Here is a 17,223-nt window from a genome sequence, read left to right on the forward strand (position 1 = left end):
GGCAAAACATCTGCATTTTAGTAATGGGTTATTCAAAGAACTACTCACAAGAATTAAATCCACAGTTATCCACTACCATTATTATCTTCACTGTTATGCTTATAGTAAAAAAAAACATTCATCTGACCATAACAGCTATTCATAATATGCCAATTATCACCAAGTTTTCTTTAATAGTATGGCTATCATAGCATTTGGCATGTTGAGGGCTGCCCATACTAATTCCTATGCAGTCTAACAAACTTCAATTTTGTTATTTTTAGAACTTTTTTAAATTTATGTAATTTATTTGAAAACATACATTTTGTGTATTCCATATTGTCCATGGAACAGGTGTGAAATGTTAGGTTATTAAAGGGGAGGAAGGAGGAGCAGAGTGAAATTTAGTCTGAATTTGATTGCCTGATGAATAAATTTACCAGCCAAAGGTCTTTCGGAGCTTCAACGTTTATAAGAGTTCACCAGAGTGTTTTGCTCAGGTCGTGTAGCAGCAGGGGTGCAGAGATGTAATTACACAAGATGCAATGAAAGAGCGTCTTTTTCTACGCATCAAATTATTCAAATCCAACATCGTGACACATAACTTTAAAAAAAAAAGAAATATTTTGTGAAATCGCTTCATTTTTTCTACTTAAAATACCTGTTTTATCTTTTTACGATAAAATACCTATTAAAAATCTGTTTTAACTTGAGTAAATGTTGACTTTTACTCTAAAATAATGAACCCCCTTCCTTTTTAAAAAAAAAGATTTTATTTAGATGAGGTCTTTTCTACAACAGATTAATACATTTACAGATAATTGTGTGGTCCTTGTTTCATTGACACGTCAATCTAAATCACTGTGTGGGCTTTTATCCTGTAATTTGTAGGCTTCCCGTTCGTCAAAACCCTCCTTGAGTTATTTCTAAGGACTTCATTTATTATTTTTGAGCTTCTCTACTGTTTACATATACAAATAACTGTTTGGATTATATTATAAACCAGTTGTTTAAAAAAAACCCAGAATTACAAAAAATACAACCATTAATTAATATCTAATTATTTTAATCTGTATACACTTCATTGCACTTCTTCTTATCTAAAAATTCCAAATATGTATTTGTCAACCATACATTCAGTATGTGTTCTTAATTTTAGATATCACATGTAAATGTTAAACAATTTTTTAATTCCCGTAAAAACGAAGATCTAACGTTAAAAAGAAGCCTCATTTCATCATAGTAAAGGTCATTAATATGTCTAGAATATGTGTAATAATACACTGAACATTTGAATTCATTAAATTATGCTTTATAACATGGAATTCACATAAACGCTTTACGGTACTGTTATTTTTTCCGTTTCTCTTAAATTCCTTTAGGCTGAAATACAAACTACATATTAATCAGAACGCTATATAAAAAGGTATATTTATATGTTGTTAATCACTGCGTTGGAGATGTGCGTCAAAATGTTGTTGTATATTTTTGGCAGCAAATAAATAGTAATTATATAAATAACTATAATTTACTTTGGGTAGTTTTTTTTTTTTTTGTCTGGCAGCCGATAGAAATGTCTCCGATACCCAAGATGCAGTTTGAATAAGTTTCTGTCATAACAGTTTCAAAGTGTGTCCACCCTTCTCACGCATATGAAACTCTTTCTTCACCCTCCCCCTTCTTTAACTATAAGGCAGGCCAGAGAGCCGCACCAACTTTCACTGCAGCTCCACACAGACACTGCTTCTGCTTGTTGCGCTCACGTCGACTTTGCAGCCTTGTAGTCTCCCCGTACCTGTGAAGCCTTGGAGTAAAAGCTGCCAACACCTCAATTCGATTCGCTTCCTGTAAATATACTCCTTCCCAAAAAGTGGAGAGGGGGAACACGGAGAAAGGAAGAATTCTTTCTGATCTAAATAAGGCTTTCTGCGGAGCGGCAAGCGGCTTCTCGCCCCTGCAACAGCTTCGTTATTGTGTCTGATCGTCATGACCGGCAGTGTTTTAGGAAAAGAAGATATTTCGCGTTAAAAAACAACAACAACAACAACCTACAATCTGCGCCATTTACACCCGAGTCTATGCATGGCACGGATGATACAAGTTCTGACGCCCATCGCCGAATCTTCTCCTGATCGCACGCACAGACTTTGGAGACACTGAAACACGCTGTGAGACTCCAGGAGTTCATGTATTGGAAAAATGAAGTTTTGTCCCCTCTTTCAGAGGGAAATAAGATTCTATCCGAAGGAATTCCCACGAAGCAGGTAATAACAAATGGGAATGGATTCGTTTTTTTTTTTTTTTTAAATTTTGTGCGTAATAGATGTTGAAACCGGAGAGGCACCCACGCATGCATTGTTTGGGCCTCGGGTTATTTATTTTCCTTCGAATGTGATGACAAAAATCTCATTAATTCTATATTATATGTGATTGAAGTGATAACCATCAGAACGAAATCCTTTCATTTCTCAAAAAAAAATAAAAAAATCAATCAATTCATGAACGTTCAGCGGATCTGTGTCCACTAGGGTAAAAAAACAAACAAAAAAAACAAAAACAAAAACACGCCTTTGTAGCCCACAGCATCGAGTGTGACATTTGTTTTGTCTCTCTGTGATGTCACAAGAATCTCTTCTCGTGCGTTGAGATCAACTGCACGCGCCAGCCGCCGTGAAGAGGCACGCGCCTCCCTGTTATGAATAGCTTGATTTGCGGTCCGCGAGCCTCTCGAGCGCTGCCAACTCGCCTGAGAAGAATTGGATTTTAATTACAGCCATTAAAAATCAAATTTGCAATTCTTTGGGTGACCCGTTGCCTTTTTCTGATTGACAGTTGAAATTGACACTCTGGGTCGCTCTTATCCATCGCGTTTCAAGCTATTTGTAATTACAGGTAGTTTCTCTCTCCCCCCCCCCCCCATCCACCCCCTTCACTCTCATGTCCTGGATTGCGAAGAAAATCCTATTCTGAGAGGCATGGGTTAAGGGGAAGGGAAAAATCAATCCAAATTGAAATAGCTTGATTAAAATGTGCCTTTTGTTGCGTGCCCCCCCACCCCCACCCCCTCTCTTTTGAACCGCTTTAACCAGGTTTTATTGTCAGGACGACTTTATATAGGAGTAGTTTGTAAGGAGTTGGGGTGCAAATGTCTCCAGAGGATTTTGTCAGCTGAGGATTAGACCGGCGATGAAGAAGAGTGATGAAGACTAGTGGTTTACTGAACGTTGTCTTATAGGTGATCTCTAGTGAACATCTGAGTACACCGGGAGCCTCGCGCTGCAGTGTGGACTCGAAACGCGCGCCAATGGTGAGCTTTATTCCCCGTTTGTGTTCTGATCATTGTGTCTTGATCATTCAACGCTTCTACGCTGCGCGTAAAGCTGATCGCTGATCGCTCCACCCCGTGCGCACCGAACGCACGCAGACAGGAGCCATGCACGTATAGGCTTATATGTGTATGTATGAATGTATTACGCACATTATAGAATACTTCATTGAAAATGGCGACAACCGCAGACTGGAACAGCGCGGATGAGGATGATTCTGTGTGTTACTGAGCTCTGCTGATGCCCTCTTCTAGTCACACTCGGACGGAGAATCCCAGCGGTCCAACATGGAGCGGGAGGACACTCGCTCGTCACCCAGCACGCCATCCACTCCCTCCGTGTGTTCACCGACCTCCACCACCAGCTCGGTGCCGTCCACTGGGAAGAACATGTGCGCCAGCTGCGGTCAGGAGATCCTGGACAGATACTTGCTGAAGGTGAGATGAAATCGATGAAACCAGATTGAGTGGCTGCATAGAAAAATATCATCTCGTTTATTCGTTAAGACCGTTCGCTTTTTCCTAGACCAGGTCATAAAAAAGCGGTTGCTCTGGTGCTGTTTTGCTTTGGATTTGTGTTCTGCGTGTATTTTTCTATATTTATCCCCTCCGTGGATTAAACAGAAGGCCTTAGGGCGTCTGAAGTATTTCATTAGACTCTGGGAAAAAAAAAAAAAGAACAAATACAAAAAACAACAACATAGACTGAACATTGGGGTAAATATTAGTCATAATAATCTGCGTATAAATAAACACAGCCCTTATAAACAGATACATCCTACTTTACAATACATTTATATAAACCATTGCACGATTTAATTTAGATGGAATCGATCTTTTCTCTATCGTAACACTAACAGGACAAGAATAAAACCGCGATTTTTTTTTTTTGGAGAGGACACACACGCACACGCACGCATGCACGCGCACGCACACACACACACACACACGAAAAGAATGTTTTTGTTTTAAAACGTCAGTGCGCCTTGTCGCGTGCGGTCGCGTGTTTCACGCAAATAATTCTCTGCTTGGCATAAATGTGTGTTTAAATGTGTGTTTAAATGTGTGTTTGAATGTGTGTTTAAATGTGTGTGTGAATGTGTGTTTGAATGTGTGTTTGTCAGGAAGCGTGAAGGTCATTCGTCTGATATCAGTTTTTATCTCAGAGATGAGAACGGAAGGGGATTGTTTGGACTGGAACTACTGGAATAGTTATTCTACTCAGATCTGTAGTTTTTAGACAGAAAGTCTACAATATTTTTATTTTAAATGAAGACAGAAATTATTTTTTGACCAGCTTGCTATTAAAACCACAGGCTTTTTTTTTTTTTTTTTTAAAATTTTGTGAGCTACTCTAATATAAAGATGATAGATCTCGGCAACTGCAATAAAGAGATAAACACACAGAAAATTACATCAATTTTTGAAAATAAATTGTCTTGTTTAAAACATTAATTAGCTATTTTCTCTATAGATTTTGTAAATGAATGTTTACAGACCAAACTAAATGAACCACTCCGGGTTTCTACTCATTAATAATTTGATAACTTGGGTGAAATTGATATTTTAAAAATTACAGGTGAATGATTTAGAAGCAATTCATCGATCAGAGTAAATGTTTTGAACTTACGAATTAATTACGTAATTTAAAGAGCGTTGACTAGACATTTGTGTGAGTTTAGACAGACTAACTTTTTAACGGTTTCTCAGGCCTGTACCAGACACACTTCATGATGAACGTCCTGCTTTAAATAACCACGTTATTTTATTTTTTAGCATAATACTGCTGTCTGAAAATCGTCAAACTAATTAAATTTATTGCATCAGTTACTGCGGGAGGTTTGATGTCGTTTTATACGACTGAAAAATCTGTTCTTAGGGGTGTTTACTTCCCAATATCCCAATAATCTGAACTGGAACCTTAACATTTGATTCGATATTTCCCAAAGATCTACAGGGCTACAAAATATTTAACTATACGCACAATATTTCAATTTATTACTTTGTAGCTTTATTTGATAATTAAAATGACTCAATTTCGGGAATAGTAAACTATCTGATAAGAATAGAATATATGTGTGTGCTATAGGAAAACATGATGTAGATGATCTGTTTAACTCCATATCGATAATGAAATTATAACGGAAATGTATTATATGCTTTGATATAGAAGCTCCTTATTAAACACCACTATAGAAGAGTTGTGGAAAATCATTGTGTTGTTAATTAAATCATATGGCTCTAACGTAAAAAATAATTATGATAAAGATTACCTTAATATAATAACGTCTGCTGATCGCTGATCAATTACATCTGGAGGAATAATCGATACTGTAACAGCCGTGTCCCCCCCACCCCCCAGTGATTTATCACCAGTGCTTTGACGGGGACGTCGTGTGTTTGCAGGTGAACAACCTGATCTGGCACGTGCGCTGTCTGGAGTGTTCCGTCTGCAGGACGTCGTTACGTCAGCACAGCAGCTGTTACATCAAGAACAAGGAGATCTTCTGTAAAATGGATTATTTCAGGTAGGGTAAGTTTATGGCCGTGTTTCCAAAAACATAAAGTCCACTCTGCAAGCATAGATCCCCCACCCCCCCACTTCTCTATCTCCTTCACCAACACGCACGCACACACACACACACACACACACACACACACTTCCTTTGAGATATGCGGGTTACTTGATGTCTTCTTGAAAGACCTTTTCACGAACCCTCAAGCTCTGTAACAAAATAAAAGTCTTCAGCCACACCGCTGAAAGAGCCACCAGTTTGTTATGGCTATCCAGAACACACGATTTACAGCAGCCACTGAAGGAAATAAAATAATATCCAGTGTCTCCTCGAATATATTTTATAAAATCACATGCGTAATCTTGTAAAGCCGAAAGGACCACGTTGCAGTTTTTTGGATGGTAGAATGTACCGGTTATATGGAGGATGTCTGGGATCACATTTTACCAAAGTGACTCGTTCGAAACGGCGCTGGAATATTCTGGTGATTCATTTGACGTGAATTATATCAGACCAGAGGGGAATTAACCAGTTTTTATTTTACCACTAAACGATTTCTGCGCGCTATATAAACTCAAACCCCGTGACCACACACAAATACTCGGGCGCGTACACGCAAAATCACGCGCGTACACGCGCACGTAGAATTTAATCTTTTTGAAGATACAGCATTTTATCAGTGGTGGCTGTTCTGTATAACAACCGTATGTGTAAACTTAAATTGATTCATATGAAGTGAATGGACACAAGTTCACGTTTGTACACGTCAGTTTGTGTGTGTGTGTGTGTGTGTGTGTGTGTGTGTGTGTGTGTGTGTGTGTGTGTGTGTGTGTGTGTGTGTGTGTGTGTGTGTGTGTGTGTGTGCGCGCTTGTCTGCTCCGACCCACGAGTGAGCTTCGGTGTTAGTTTGATCGAAACCTGACACCAAGCCACCGCGCTGAGGTTTATAATCACCAGCAATTAGTCGATCCCCACAGCAGACCCTCAGGCCTCCAGACCAGCAATTAGACTTCCCCCTAGTGCCTGGTCAGCAACTTGTGATCCGAACGTGACTCCTCTCCAAACTAAACAGACCCACCGCCGCACACACACACACACACACACACACACACACACACACACACACACACACACACACACACACACACACACACACACACACACACACACACACACACACACACACACACACACACACACACACACACACACACACACATGAATGTGAAACATTAACATCCACCTATTAAAACCAATGCCTTTCACACGTTGCCTCTTTGCAGCTCCTTGACTCACACTTGCTCTTTGACTCAGCCTACACACATACATAAACATACACTAAGATGTCCGTTTATTTAAGTATGTCGAGAAGTTGTCAATCATTTTGATGATGTTTTCCACAAAACAGTGATTTTGGCTTCATCACAATAAGTTTTCCACTTATTAACCTCTATAAAGTTCGCCTCTCTTGCCCTCAACCAGAACCAGGAGTAGATAAAGTGGATTAACAATCTGACAGAGAATTAGGGAACTGTCCCTGGACCACTTGTGTCCTTATAGGAATTCTATCCTCTGATTATATGAAATTCAGGGATGTTTTACAGTAATCCTATCGTTTTGATCTCGAAAAGCATGATAAAAATGAGGCTAGTATAAAAACAACAACAACAACAACAACTATGCTGCTCACAAACTAGCTGGAGCCACAGCTAACCTCAATTTAACCTTTTTTCTTCCCACTCTGTATCTGTTAGGTGAAACTGACACATACATTTCAAATACAATTTTATATAAATAAAGCAGTGCAAATAGTAGTGGAGAAAAATAAATGTGATAGTGTTTGGCTAAATCTAATAAACCAATACAATCTGCATGGCCTAATATCCTATCTCTCATATCCCATTTAAACTCCCAAGGCTGTGTAGGAATACAGATCTCTGCATGTATAACCATGTTTCTGGTGCTTTTTTAAAATATTCTTTTTGAGTTTGATGATTGGGACAGTTTATGTTTCACAGATATATGCTTTATGAAAAGAAACACCTTCACAATGACCACAAATGGTCTGTTTTGGTCAGTTTCATCCTTAGGATTAAATATTAGATTGATAACTGTATAACTTCTGTATAGAATGACTTCAAAATTAGTAGCAAAGTGCTGATAGATACATTTTGATATTCTGGATATGTTGAATATCGCTGATGGAATTATTAGCCATTATGCAAACTGCATGTATTCAGCCAAGTATGGCTGCAATTTCTGGGCAAAATTCCTAATTGGCATAAGAATATTTGTAGTTTTGTTGAAATATTCTTAAAATTCACTCTGAAAAGTGAAAAAAAATTTTTTAGAAACTCTTAACAGTGGTGCTTTGCTGCAGGGCTGGGGCCTGCACAAAGGTTACCTCTGTAAATATAAACTGTAATCTGGGTTTAGGCCAGATTTAAACTAGGCTAAACACCACTGTGAGTCCAGATCCTTTGGGCTGGTTTCAAACCTCTGGAGATATTTCCTCATCTGTGTCAGGCTCTCATCTGGCTTTGGACTGACAGCTACTTTAATGGGGCGTAATAGCAGGAAATCAGAGTGGGTTTCCCTCCATACGCGTGTGTGCGCGTGTGTGATTGTGTGATGTGTATGTGTGTGTGTGTTTGGCGGAAGGAAAGTGGCTAGTTTATGTCGACATCGGGGTGCAGGACAGAGCTCATGCTGTGCTTCTTAAACCTATGTCAAGCCTCAAGGGCTTGCACATAAACACCATCGTGCGCACATACACACACACATACGCACACACATACGCACACACTTACGCACACACTTACGCACACACACACACACACACACACACACACACACACACACACACATACAAATGCAAACCATTTCTTTATCAGGCTCCTGCCATGACCCCCTCGCCTCTCTGAACCCCACTCATAGAAACATCATACTCATTTTTGAGCTGCAGGCCACACAGGAAGTTGCATTGCTGCACTAATCAGGGGCACCCTGGGATTCTAACAGTGTAACCAGAATCCATGGTTGCAGGGAGTTTTGTGTGTGAGGTGTGTGCACATGCGTAGGTGTACATGCCTCTGTATATGTGTGTGTGCCTAATAATAATTATTCACCGATCCACCTCTGATTAGCAGATTAGGTCCCCATATAGCAACAAGTACGAGTAAATTGCAGAAGGATTTGAGTTTTATGAAGAACTGAATTAATCAAAATTATAATAAGAAATCTGTCACACAATAAGAAAACGGTCTGCTCATCAAGGAAATAGAAAAATAATTTCAAGAGAAACTGCAGCCTGTATGAGCTGAGAATGATAATGTAATGATAAATGTGTTAAAAGAAGTTGTCTGTTAAGTATGTTATCCTGTCTTAGACTGTCTTTCAAAGGCTTAACATGAACCTCACGTCTCAAGACCACAAAGTCAAGCTGGAAATCTCTTAGGGCAAATTTAATAGCGATTAAAGTATTCTTATAGCACATCAGAAATAATCCAAAAAACATGTACCTCCTCAAGCCCCTCTTTCAGCAGCAGGTGAAATAAGGTTAAAAAGAAAAGAAAAGCATGGTTTAGATGAAAGATAGAGAGTCTGGGGTAAAAGAGACTTATGTGGTGGAGCATTTTTCTTCTTGTGAGTGATATAGGAGGCTGTGAGAACCGACAACAAACTAAAATAAACGCCAGGTTTTTGGTACAAAGACAAAACAAGATACAAAAAAGGAAGAGGGCAGAAGGAGGGAGACGGACGCAAAGGAGGAGGGCTTTACGAAAGGGGATGATTTGCAGCTTTTCTGGGTTCTGTCTCGTAGCATGAAACTGACAAGCTGTCATGCTAGATTAGCTGCAGTGTTCCACAATGTTTTCCTCTTTACTGTAGAAAAAGCTTGGTATTCCCCATTCCCATCTAAAATGATGCCATACGCTCAGCGCAGCATAAGCCCTGGAGTCGATTTGTCTCCGGAATGGCTTTATTGAGTTTTAAGGGTTTTTTTGGTCAAGTTGCAAATATCACTGACAACCTAAGCCCCTTGTAAGTGCCATGCCAGTTGATTTTATTTCAAGGTAATCAAAAAGACTGTTTCCCCAGTGGATTTACTGCGGTAATGCTGAAATGACTTGAATGTTATGCCAGGTAAAATGTCCATGCTCAGTTTTTTTTATTAGGATGTTGATGCATTAATTAAATACTCTGTGCATGTTGTGTTATGATGATTATAAACAACTGAAAAAGGCAGCAACCAGACGAATGGCAGAGATCCTCAGACAGGAGGCGTTTAAAAATGAACTTTAAATATTCTCCATCACTACACGTTACTTGTGGCCGACTGACTTCATATACATGAGTAGGGGTATGAGGCCATGAGATGCCAGGGCTATAGTATGCTTTCATCCCAGATAGAGTGGACTTGATTGCACTGATGGGCTGCCAAACCCACTCACTTGGCAACCCTTGTGCTCTCCTTCCCCTGCTCTCTCTCTCTCTCCCTCGCTCTCTCTCTCTCCCTCTGTCTCCCTCCCTCTCTCGCTCCCTCTTTCTCAGCCATGATGCTCTCTGCTATTTCCCTCAGCCACTTACTTCCTCTCTCCATGTCTGTTCTTTTCATCCTGCCCTCACCAACTCTTGCCGCCTTTGTACCTTTCAACCATCGACCAGTCTTTGAATTTGTCTCTTCTTTGTGATACTTTGCTTGAATTAATTTTAAAAAAAAAAATTTCCTTTGTCTTTTGAAATAAGATTGGTTAAATTATAGGGAGCAATAGCACTGTTTGAAATGAAGAGTCTGCCATTTGCTTGTAACATCTGGTCAGCGCCTCTTCTAGAGAACATAAATACGGAAACATTTTTAATTTGAGCTGAAGCAATGTTGCTGTGATTCCTCCTCCCCACAGTTTTAGCGTCGAAGGATTTCACTGCTTTCAAATCCTGCCTGCTTCACCAGAATTGGCAGCTGCTCACCTCAACAATGACTCTTAACCTAATCATAACCTTCACAAACCTAAATCATTTTATACCCATTAAACCCACAATGTGCTATTTAAAGAACAGGCTCAATCTTTTCTGATTCTAATGTCCAGCAGGAGATTTGTATAATATTTCATTTGTATAAAGCTTTTTTTTTTTCAATTTTAACCATACCAGCTGCTCAGCTAAAGGATATTGCTGCTGATAGCGTGTATTTCTATTTTTTTAAAACAAAATCCTAAAAGTCTGGAATATATAGCCAATACCCGATATAGATCAGTTGTCTCAATAAACAGTTCTTAAATTTATAAAAACAGCACAACTTAATTTGAGACATTTCGCACTGCTCTGTTGCTGTACACTCACTAAAAGACCAAATATGTGTCAATCCACAGCTGAAAATAGTACCTCTTCAAAAATGTCCCAGAAATATTCATTTTTTTGTGTCCCATTCAGAAACACTCACATCCTTAGTTTGAGATTTGTCTCTGCCTTCCTTTGTATTTGGCTCATTCTGTCTTCAGTCACAGTCAAATATTTCTAATTTTGACAGAATGTTTGTTGTTCCTGTTTTGAGTTCAGAAGGACATTGTGGAAGCGCTTGCCAACTCTTAACTCTCTATGCTTGTGACTTTCGGTGCATTTATCTTTCATCGTCTCCTTCTGTGCCCCTGAGCCCCCAAACGCTACCCACCCATTGTGAACAGTAAATCAGGTGGTTTAAGTTTATAGACCGCCTGACCTCACTGTTGTTATCGGTTACAGCGTAGTGATCTAGAATGATGTCATCCGAGTCTTTTTTACATCCTACATCGTGTAAGACCACTCCAGTTTACATGTCTGTTGGTGTGTTCCCTGGTGTATGTGTGTGTGTGTGCGTGTGTGTGACTGAGCCAGTGTACATGTCAGGACCTTCATACATCAGCCAGGAAATTGCAGGTGTTGGTTTGTTTGCATTCAAGGCTCAGCTTGCAGCAGCAGCAGAACTCTTCTGAAGGCCATATCCTTCTCCAGAGTATATTCCACAAACTCTTTGACTTCTGCCAAAACCTAAAGTTTAAAAACACGTATCTTCTCTCATTCTCTCTTAAAGTATCCTTAGCTGAAAGAGTGTCTGTTTGCGTTTAATTTTATAGCTGTAATGCCTATGGAGCCCAAGACGAGGTTTAAAATGCAACTTTCTCTGCTGCAATATTGCTTTTACTTCATCTTTATCTCACTAATGCCTCACTTCTCCTGCCCCTCTGTCTCTGTTTTCTTTTTCTGTCTCTCACAGTAGGTTTGGTACTAAGTGTGCCCGCTGTGGGCGGCAGATCTATGCCAGCGACTGGGTACGTCGTGCCAGGGGAAATGCATACCACTTAGCATGTTTTGCCTGCTACTCATGTAAAAGGCAGTTATCCACGGGAGAGGAGTTTGGCTTGGTGGAGGAGAAGGTTCTGTGCAGGATTCACTACGACACCATGGTGGAGAACCTCAAACGAGCAGCTGAGAGTGGTGAGGAAAGATTTTGGTACATTTACTACTTTTTGGTGACTGTCCTCGCTACATAGAGTTTATCCACATTTTTATATATATATATCTTTTTGCACATGCAAAAATTATGACTGCATACACACACACACACACACACACACACACACACACACACACACACACACACACACACACACACACACACACACACACACCCTCATATTTTTTGTCACTTTTGCCAAACCTTATGTTATTTTAGCACCTTTATATTATTACAGTTTTTTTTCAGTCGCTAACAAGCGTTTGTCCAAACAGCAGTCACATTTTCAAAACTCTAAACACAATTAGCACAGCATCGGTCTTTTGTGGCCATACCATTCACACATTTCAAGTTGTTTTCACTCAATATGCAGTCACAGAACATATTTCCACAATGCTTTCATTTTCTTAACAGACAAGCTATACCTCCCAACAAAATTATGAATTGTTTTTTTTATTATTTACGAATGTTAACACACAACATCCCACAATAGCAACAACAATATTCTAAACCTTAGATACAGTATAAAAACCTCTGCTTCTGCAATGATATCACTTCAAAAACAATATATCGCAGCTGATAAACAAACAATTGAATATTTTTTTTAATTTTATATACTCAATTAATCCTGAAAGGGAAATTAGTGGCACACTCTAGTGTTAGTAATTCATATGTGCATATATTAGTGTGAAAAGGCCCTGAACACACACTCACACACACAGGGTTACGCATTTTTCCTTTTCAATAATACGCATGGAGGGGGGGGGGGGGGTAGAGTGGCGGGCAGCTCCTTTATGGTGCGCCCAAATGAGCAACTTGTAAGGGGGACAGCGCCTTGCTCAAGGGCGCTTCGGCAGTGCTCAGGAGGTGAGCTGACACCTCCCACTGTCAGGAGGGAGGTGGAGGGGGAGGGGGAATCAAACCGCCAATCTTGGAACAGTGGACGACCCGCTCTACCACTGAGTCACTGCCCCCCCTTTGACACACAGCTGATCATTACCAAGGGTGGATCCGGCGTACCAATTGGTTCTCACCCAGGTGCATCACCTTGGATGATATCAGAGATCGTAGAGATTAGAGACAGTAATTTTGTGTTTTTTTATGTAGCCCCCCGCCCCCTTTTTTTCTGGGCTTTTTGCTGTTGTTGTTATTTTTTGTTCAGAATGCTCTTGTGTGTTTCATGGCTATTTTGTTCACTGCAAGCTTTTTCTTTTCTATCATATTGTAAACAGTATTTTTACTGTACCTCCTGTAATAAACTGTAAAGGAAAAAAAATTATTTGCTCTTTACTGGAATGCTTTTGAATGTGAAAATTGCATGTGAACATAAAGTTCCCAACCAAGACATTTTGTGTACATTTTGCAGGTAAATACCATTATAACTGAGACATAAAAGTCTGTAATTTTTCAAATGTCAGTGATACCCAGTATTTTGAAACCTGGTGTACTTTGATTGACTGCATGTACCTTATGAAGTGAAAACAAGCATTATTGTTTGACACAGTAATTTAATTTTCAGTCAAATATCCAGTGTTTTGGTAAAGTGTGTGTGCAGACAAAGTGTTTATTTAACAAAATGTGTCTTTGAGAAGAAAATCAACCATTTGGTCAATCGTGCTTTCTAGGTATGAGTCTGTGTTAAGAGGTTTGAAAATGTTACTGCTGTTTGAACAAATGCTTGTTAGCGACTGAAAAAAACTGTAATAACGTGATGTATCTGACCTGCTTCTATCTGGCTCAAATACAGGAGTGATCTTGGATGTGATAAACTGTAATTTTTAAGAATATTCATCTGTTATCTCTTACTTTTTAATTTATTTATTTTTTCCAGGCAATGGAATCACGTTAGAAGGAGCGGTTCCAACAGAACAAGATAGTCAACCCAAACCAGCTAAAAGGGCACGGACGTCCTTCACCGCAGAGCAGCTACAGGTCAGACATGCAGCTGTTGAGTTTCAAATATGACACATGTTTCTCAATTCGAACATTAAAACTAGTATATATTCATTTTGGTAATGAACTGATTTCTGCAACAAATTATTTTTGGCTAATGTTTGGTTTCAAAATACAGATCATGCAGGCTCAGTTTGCCCAGGATAACAATCCAGATGCCCAGACGCTACAGAAGCTGGCTGATATGACAGGCCTCAGCAGGAGAGTAATACAGGTCAGTATGTCTATGAATCCAGTTTTGGCAGTAAGCATTGGAAAGAATCATACTTAAATATTCAGACAAATTTGTAATTTGTACGAACACACCTCTGAAATATATTAACACATCCCATTTTAAGGATATAGATACATGATGTCTGGTTACATTGCGTCTTCATAGGTGTGGTTTCAAAACTGCAGAGCAAGACACAAAAAGCACACGCCCCAACACAATGGGGCTCCTCCAGGTCATCCCCAGTCCAGGATACCCTCATCCCTGCCAGATGACCTGCATTACTCCCCCTTTGGTAGTCCTGAGCGGGCTCGCATGGTGGCCCTTCACGGGTACATCGACAGTGAGTTGTTTCCTTTTATGTGGGATATAGAGGCAAAAAATGTTTTACTTCACTGGCACTTCTTCAGGTAATACTTTTATTTGAAGTGTTTTTGTGTTTTGTCTGCTCTCCAGGTCATCCCTTCTCAGTGCTGACCTCTCAGAGTCTCCCTCACCAGGCCATGTCTCTGCCCCAGCTCCCCCTTAGCCGCTAGAGCTCCACCACTACGACCCTCATGACCCCTCAAACTCTGGATTGAAACCCTCCAATCTTCCACCACTGATGTCTGCAGGCCTTGCCCAGAGGTCACACAGGAGTCAGACTGGAGAAAAGACACAGCATACTGGAGTTCCCACCACATGGAAACAGAAGGAGAAATGGAAGGAAGAGGAAAACCTTAGACACATCCGTCCTTTTTTCTCTCTGAGGACAGGAATATCCCACCTGCAGACATTCTGTCAAAACTGACCCATGAAGCATATATTATGAGCAGGAACTCGCTGACTGTATTTTACACCTCCTCCTGGACCCATTTTGCTTCACGTGTACAGCATCCTCCTCTCTATTCATCCACCCTTGACTTGACGGTGGAGCAGATTTAAAAGATGGAATTGATCAAAATGCAGGATTGAAGCCTGAGAGCCGTCTGAGTACAGAAGATAAAAAATGAGGGGGAAATTTAAGAGGGAAATTTCATTGTGGCTCAAAGGCTGGGCCCACTCAGTACACCACGTTAGAGGTAAGATACCTCCCTCTTGTCTTTTGAAGCAACTATGAAGGATTCCTACATGTAAATGAAATATCTCGACTTTTGAAATGTTTCCTTTAGGAATGACATGTCAGAAAACTTGCCAGTTAAATTTTTTTTCAATTCTCTTCTGAAATAAGATTTACAGTCTGATTCTTTTTTTGTTCAACAGTGAAATAATGTGTGCCTTATCATTTTCATTGGTGCCAGAAACAGTAAGAATCGGCTGATTCAAATTGGAGGCTGTAATTCGAAACCAAACAAAGATTTGGATGTTTTTTTAAATTAATCGTACAGAACAAATTACACACATCTTAAATTGGTGAAAATCAAAAATATCTACATACAGCATTTTGACTGCATATTATGAAAAAATACCATAAAGCACAGTATATAGGACTTAGTGCTGTTACATTACAGCTGCAATACTACAAACGGAAGATTTGAAGCCACAATAGAAGAATACATTTATAAACAGAACAAAGTCTCTGAGCTCATCCTTCAGTCCCTTTGCTACAAAGCATGTCGCAACTTAAATATCTTCATATTTCCAACTCAGTGTATTATCATTAATTTATAATTTTTATGGTTGCTTGTTCAGCCTCAGTGTGTCTGACTTTCACACAAGGAGGGAAAAGGAGTGTTGGTGTATTGGTACAATATGGACAAAATGAACCAGTGGTTATACAAGTGTTTGTTTCTGTGTGTGTGTATGTGTGTGTGTGTGTGTGTGTGTGTGTGTGTGTGTGTGTGTGTGTGTGTGTGTGTGTGTGTGTGTGTGTCTGTGTGTGTGTGTGTGTGTGTGTGTGTGTGTGTGTGTGTGTGTATTGGCAGGGGTAGAGAATGTGCATCTGTATTTTCGTGCCATGGCCATTGTGTGAAGAACAGGATCCAACAAGACCTCAATGTCCTTGTATTTATTGAGACGGTAAATCCCTGTAAAGCACTTTCCCCCTCTGACATTGTTTTGTTTTTGTTAAAAAACAAGAAATGAAACAAAAAGTTTATTTGATAGACTGTGCATCATAAATGTTTTGTGTATTAAAATGCAATAAAATAGAATGTGATATTTTTGTGGTTTTTGGATCATTTTTATGGATATATTAAAAAAAGCAATAATTCACACAATAACAACGTGTGTGACAATTGGACAAAAACAAATAAAAAATGTATATATTAAGTAATAGTGGATCTTTTGTGTGTGTTTTTTTAGATTTAGAGTTATTGCTATTGTCCTACTGTCTTAATATGCTTGCAGTTTGGTACATTTCATTGTTTGGGTGCATATTTACTCACACTTTGTGGACTGCATACTCTCTCCCTCTCTCTGTGAGTGTTTTGTAAATTTTTACTTGCCATGAAGTAGGAAAGGTGCATTATGGGAAAACTGTGAAATGAACACAGCCTTCAAAAGGAAATTCTCGTTGATCAATTTTCTCGTTGATTCAATTTTTGTGAAGGGTGATTGAGGAACATCCAAACCACAACTAACACAATCTGTTAGAGACAGTTGATCATACCTTTGGTCCCAGCTGTTACTTCTAACTACCTGTGCTTTAGCAGAGGATAACTCCCTCACCTTGGAGACCAGGGATCATATCATGCTAATCTTAAACGGAGCACCAAATAATGACTAATTTCTTTTTACTGAAGTTTTAACACATATTAGACACCAA

At 39.5% G+C, this 17,223-nt stretch overlaps 1 protein-coding gene across 4 annotated transcripts; it reads left to right on the forward strand.

The window, feature by feature from the left end:
- Positions 1-1,690: 1,690 nt before the first annotated feature.
- Positions 1,691-17,093, forward strand: lhx6a (LIM homeobox 6a). Of its 4 annotated transcripts, none has more exons than XR_011038264.1 (9): positions 1,691-2,243; positions 3,215-3,286; positions 3,560-3,742; positions 5,711-5,832; positions 12,074-12,294; positions 14,145-14,245; positions 14,385-14,480; positions 14,666-14,820; positions 14,934-17,093. XR_011038264.1 is itself a non-coding variant. In XM_068335698.1 (9 exons), the coding sequence occupies exons 1-9, from the start codon at positions 2,166-2,168 to the stop codon at positions 15,011-15,013; spliced, it is 1,128 nt and encodes a 375-aa protein (XP_068191799.1). In that variant the 5' UTR covers positions 1,691-2,165; the 3' UTR covers positions 15,014-17,093. The 4 variants fall into 4 exon arrangements, 3 of the variants coding, with proteins under 3 accessions (XP_068191799.1, XP_068191800.1, XP_068191801.1); XM_068335698.1 differs by having other exon boundaries at positions 14,646-14,820; XM_068335699.1 differs by having other exon boundaries at positions 12,077-12,294; positions 14,646-14,820.
- Positions 17,094-17,223: the final 130 nt, after the last annotated feature.

Source organism: Antennarius striatus, chromosome 15 (genome assembly GCF_040054535.1).
Source record: "Antennarius striatus isolate MH-2024 chromosome 15, ASM4005453v1, whole genome shotgun sequence".
Lineage (NCBI taxonomy): Eukaryota > Metazoa > Chordata > Actinopteri > Lophiiformes > Antennariidae > Antennarius > Antennarius striatus.

Bases quoted from the DNA above. Each gene is read 5' to 3' on its own strand.
- lhx6a (XM_068335698.1), top strand. From the start codon at position 2,166: ATGTATTGGAAAAATGAAGTTTTGTCCCCTCTTTCAGAGGGAAATAAG. The intron at 14,246-14,384 runs GTCAGACATGCA...TTCAAAATACAG, and splicing joins TCACCGCAGAGCAGCTACAG to ATCATGCAGGCTCAGTTTGC. The intron at 14,481-14,645 runs GTCAGTATGTCT...GCGTCTTCATAG, and splicing joins TCAGCAGGAGAGTAATACAG to GTGTGGTTTCAAAACTGCAG.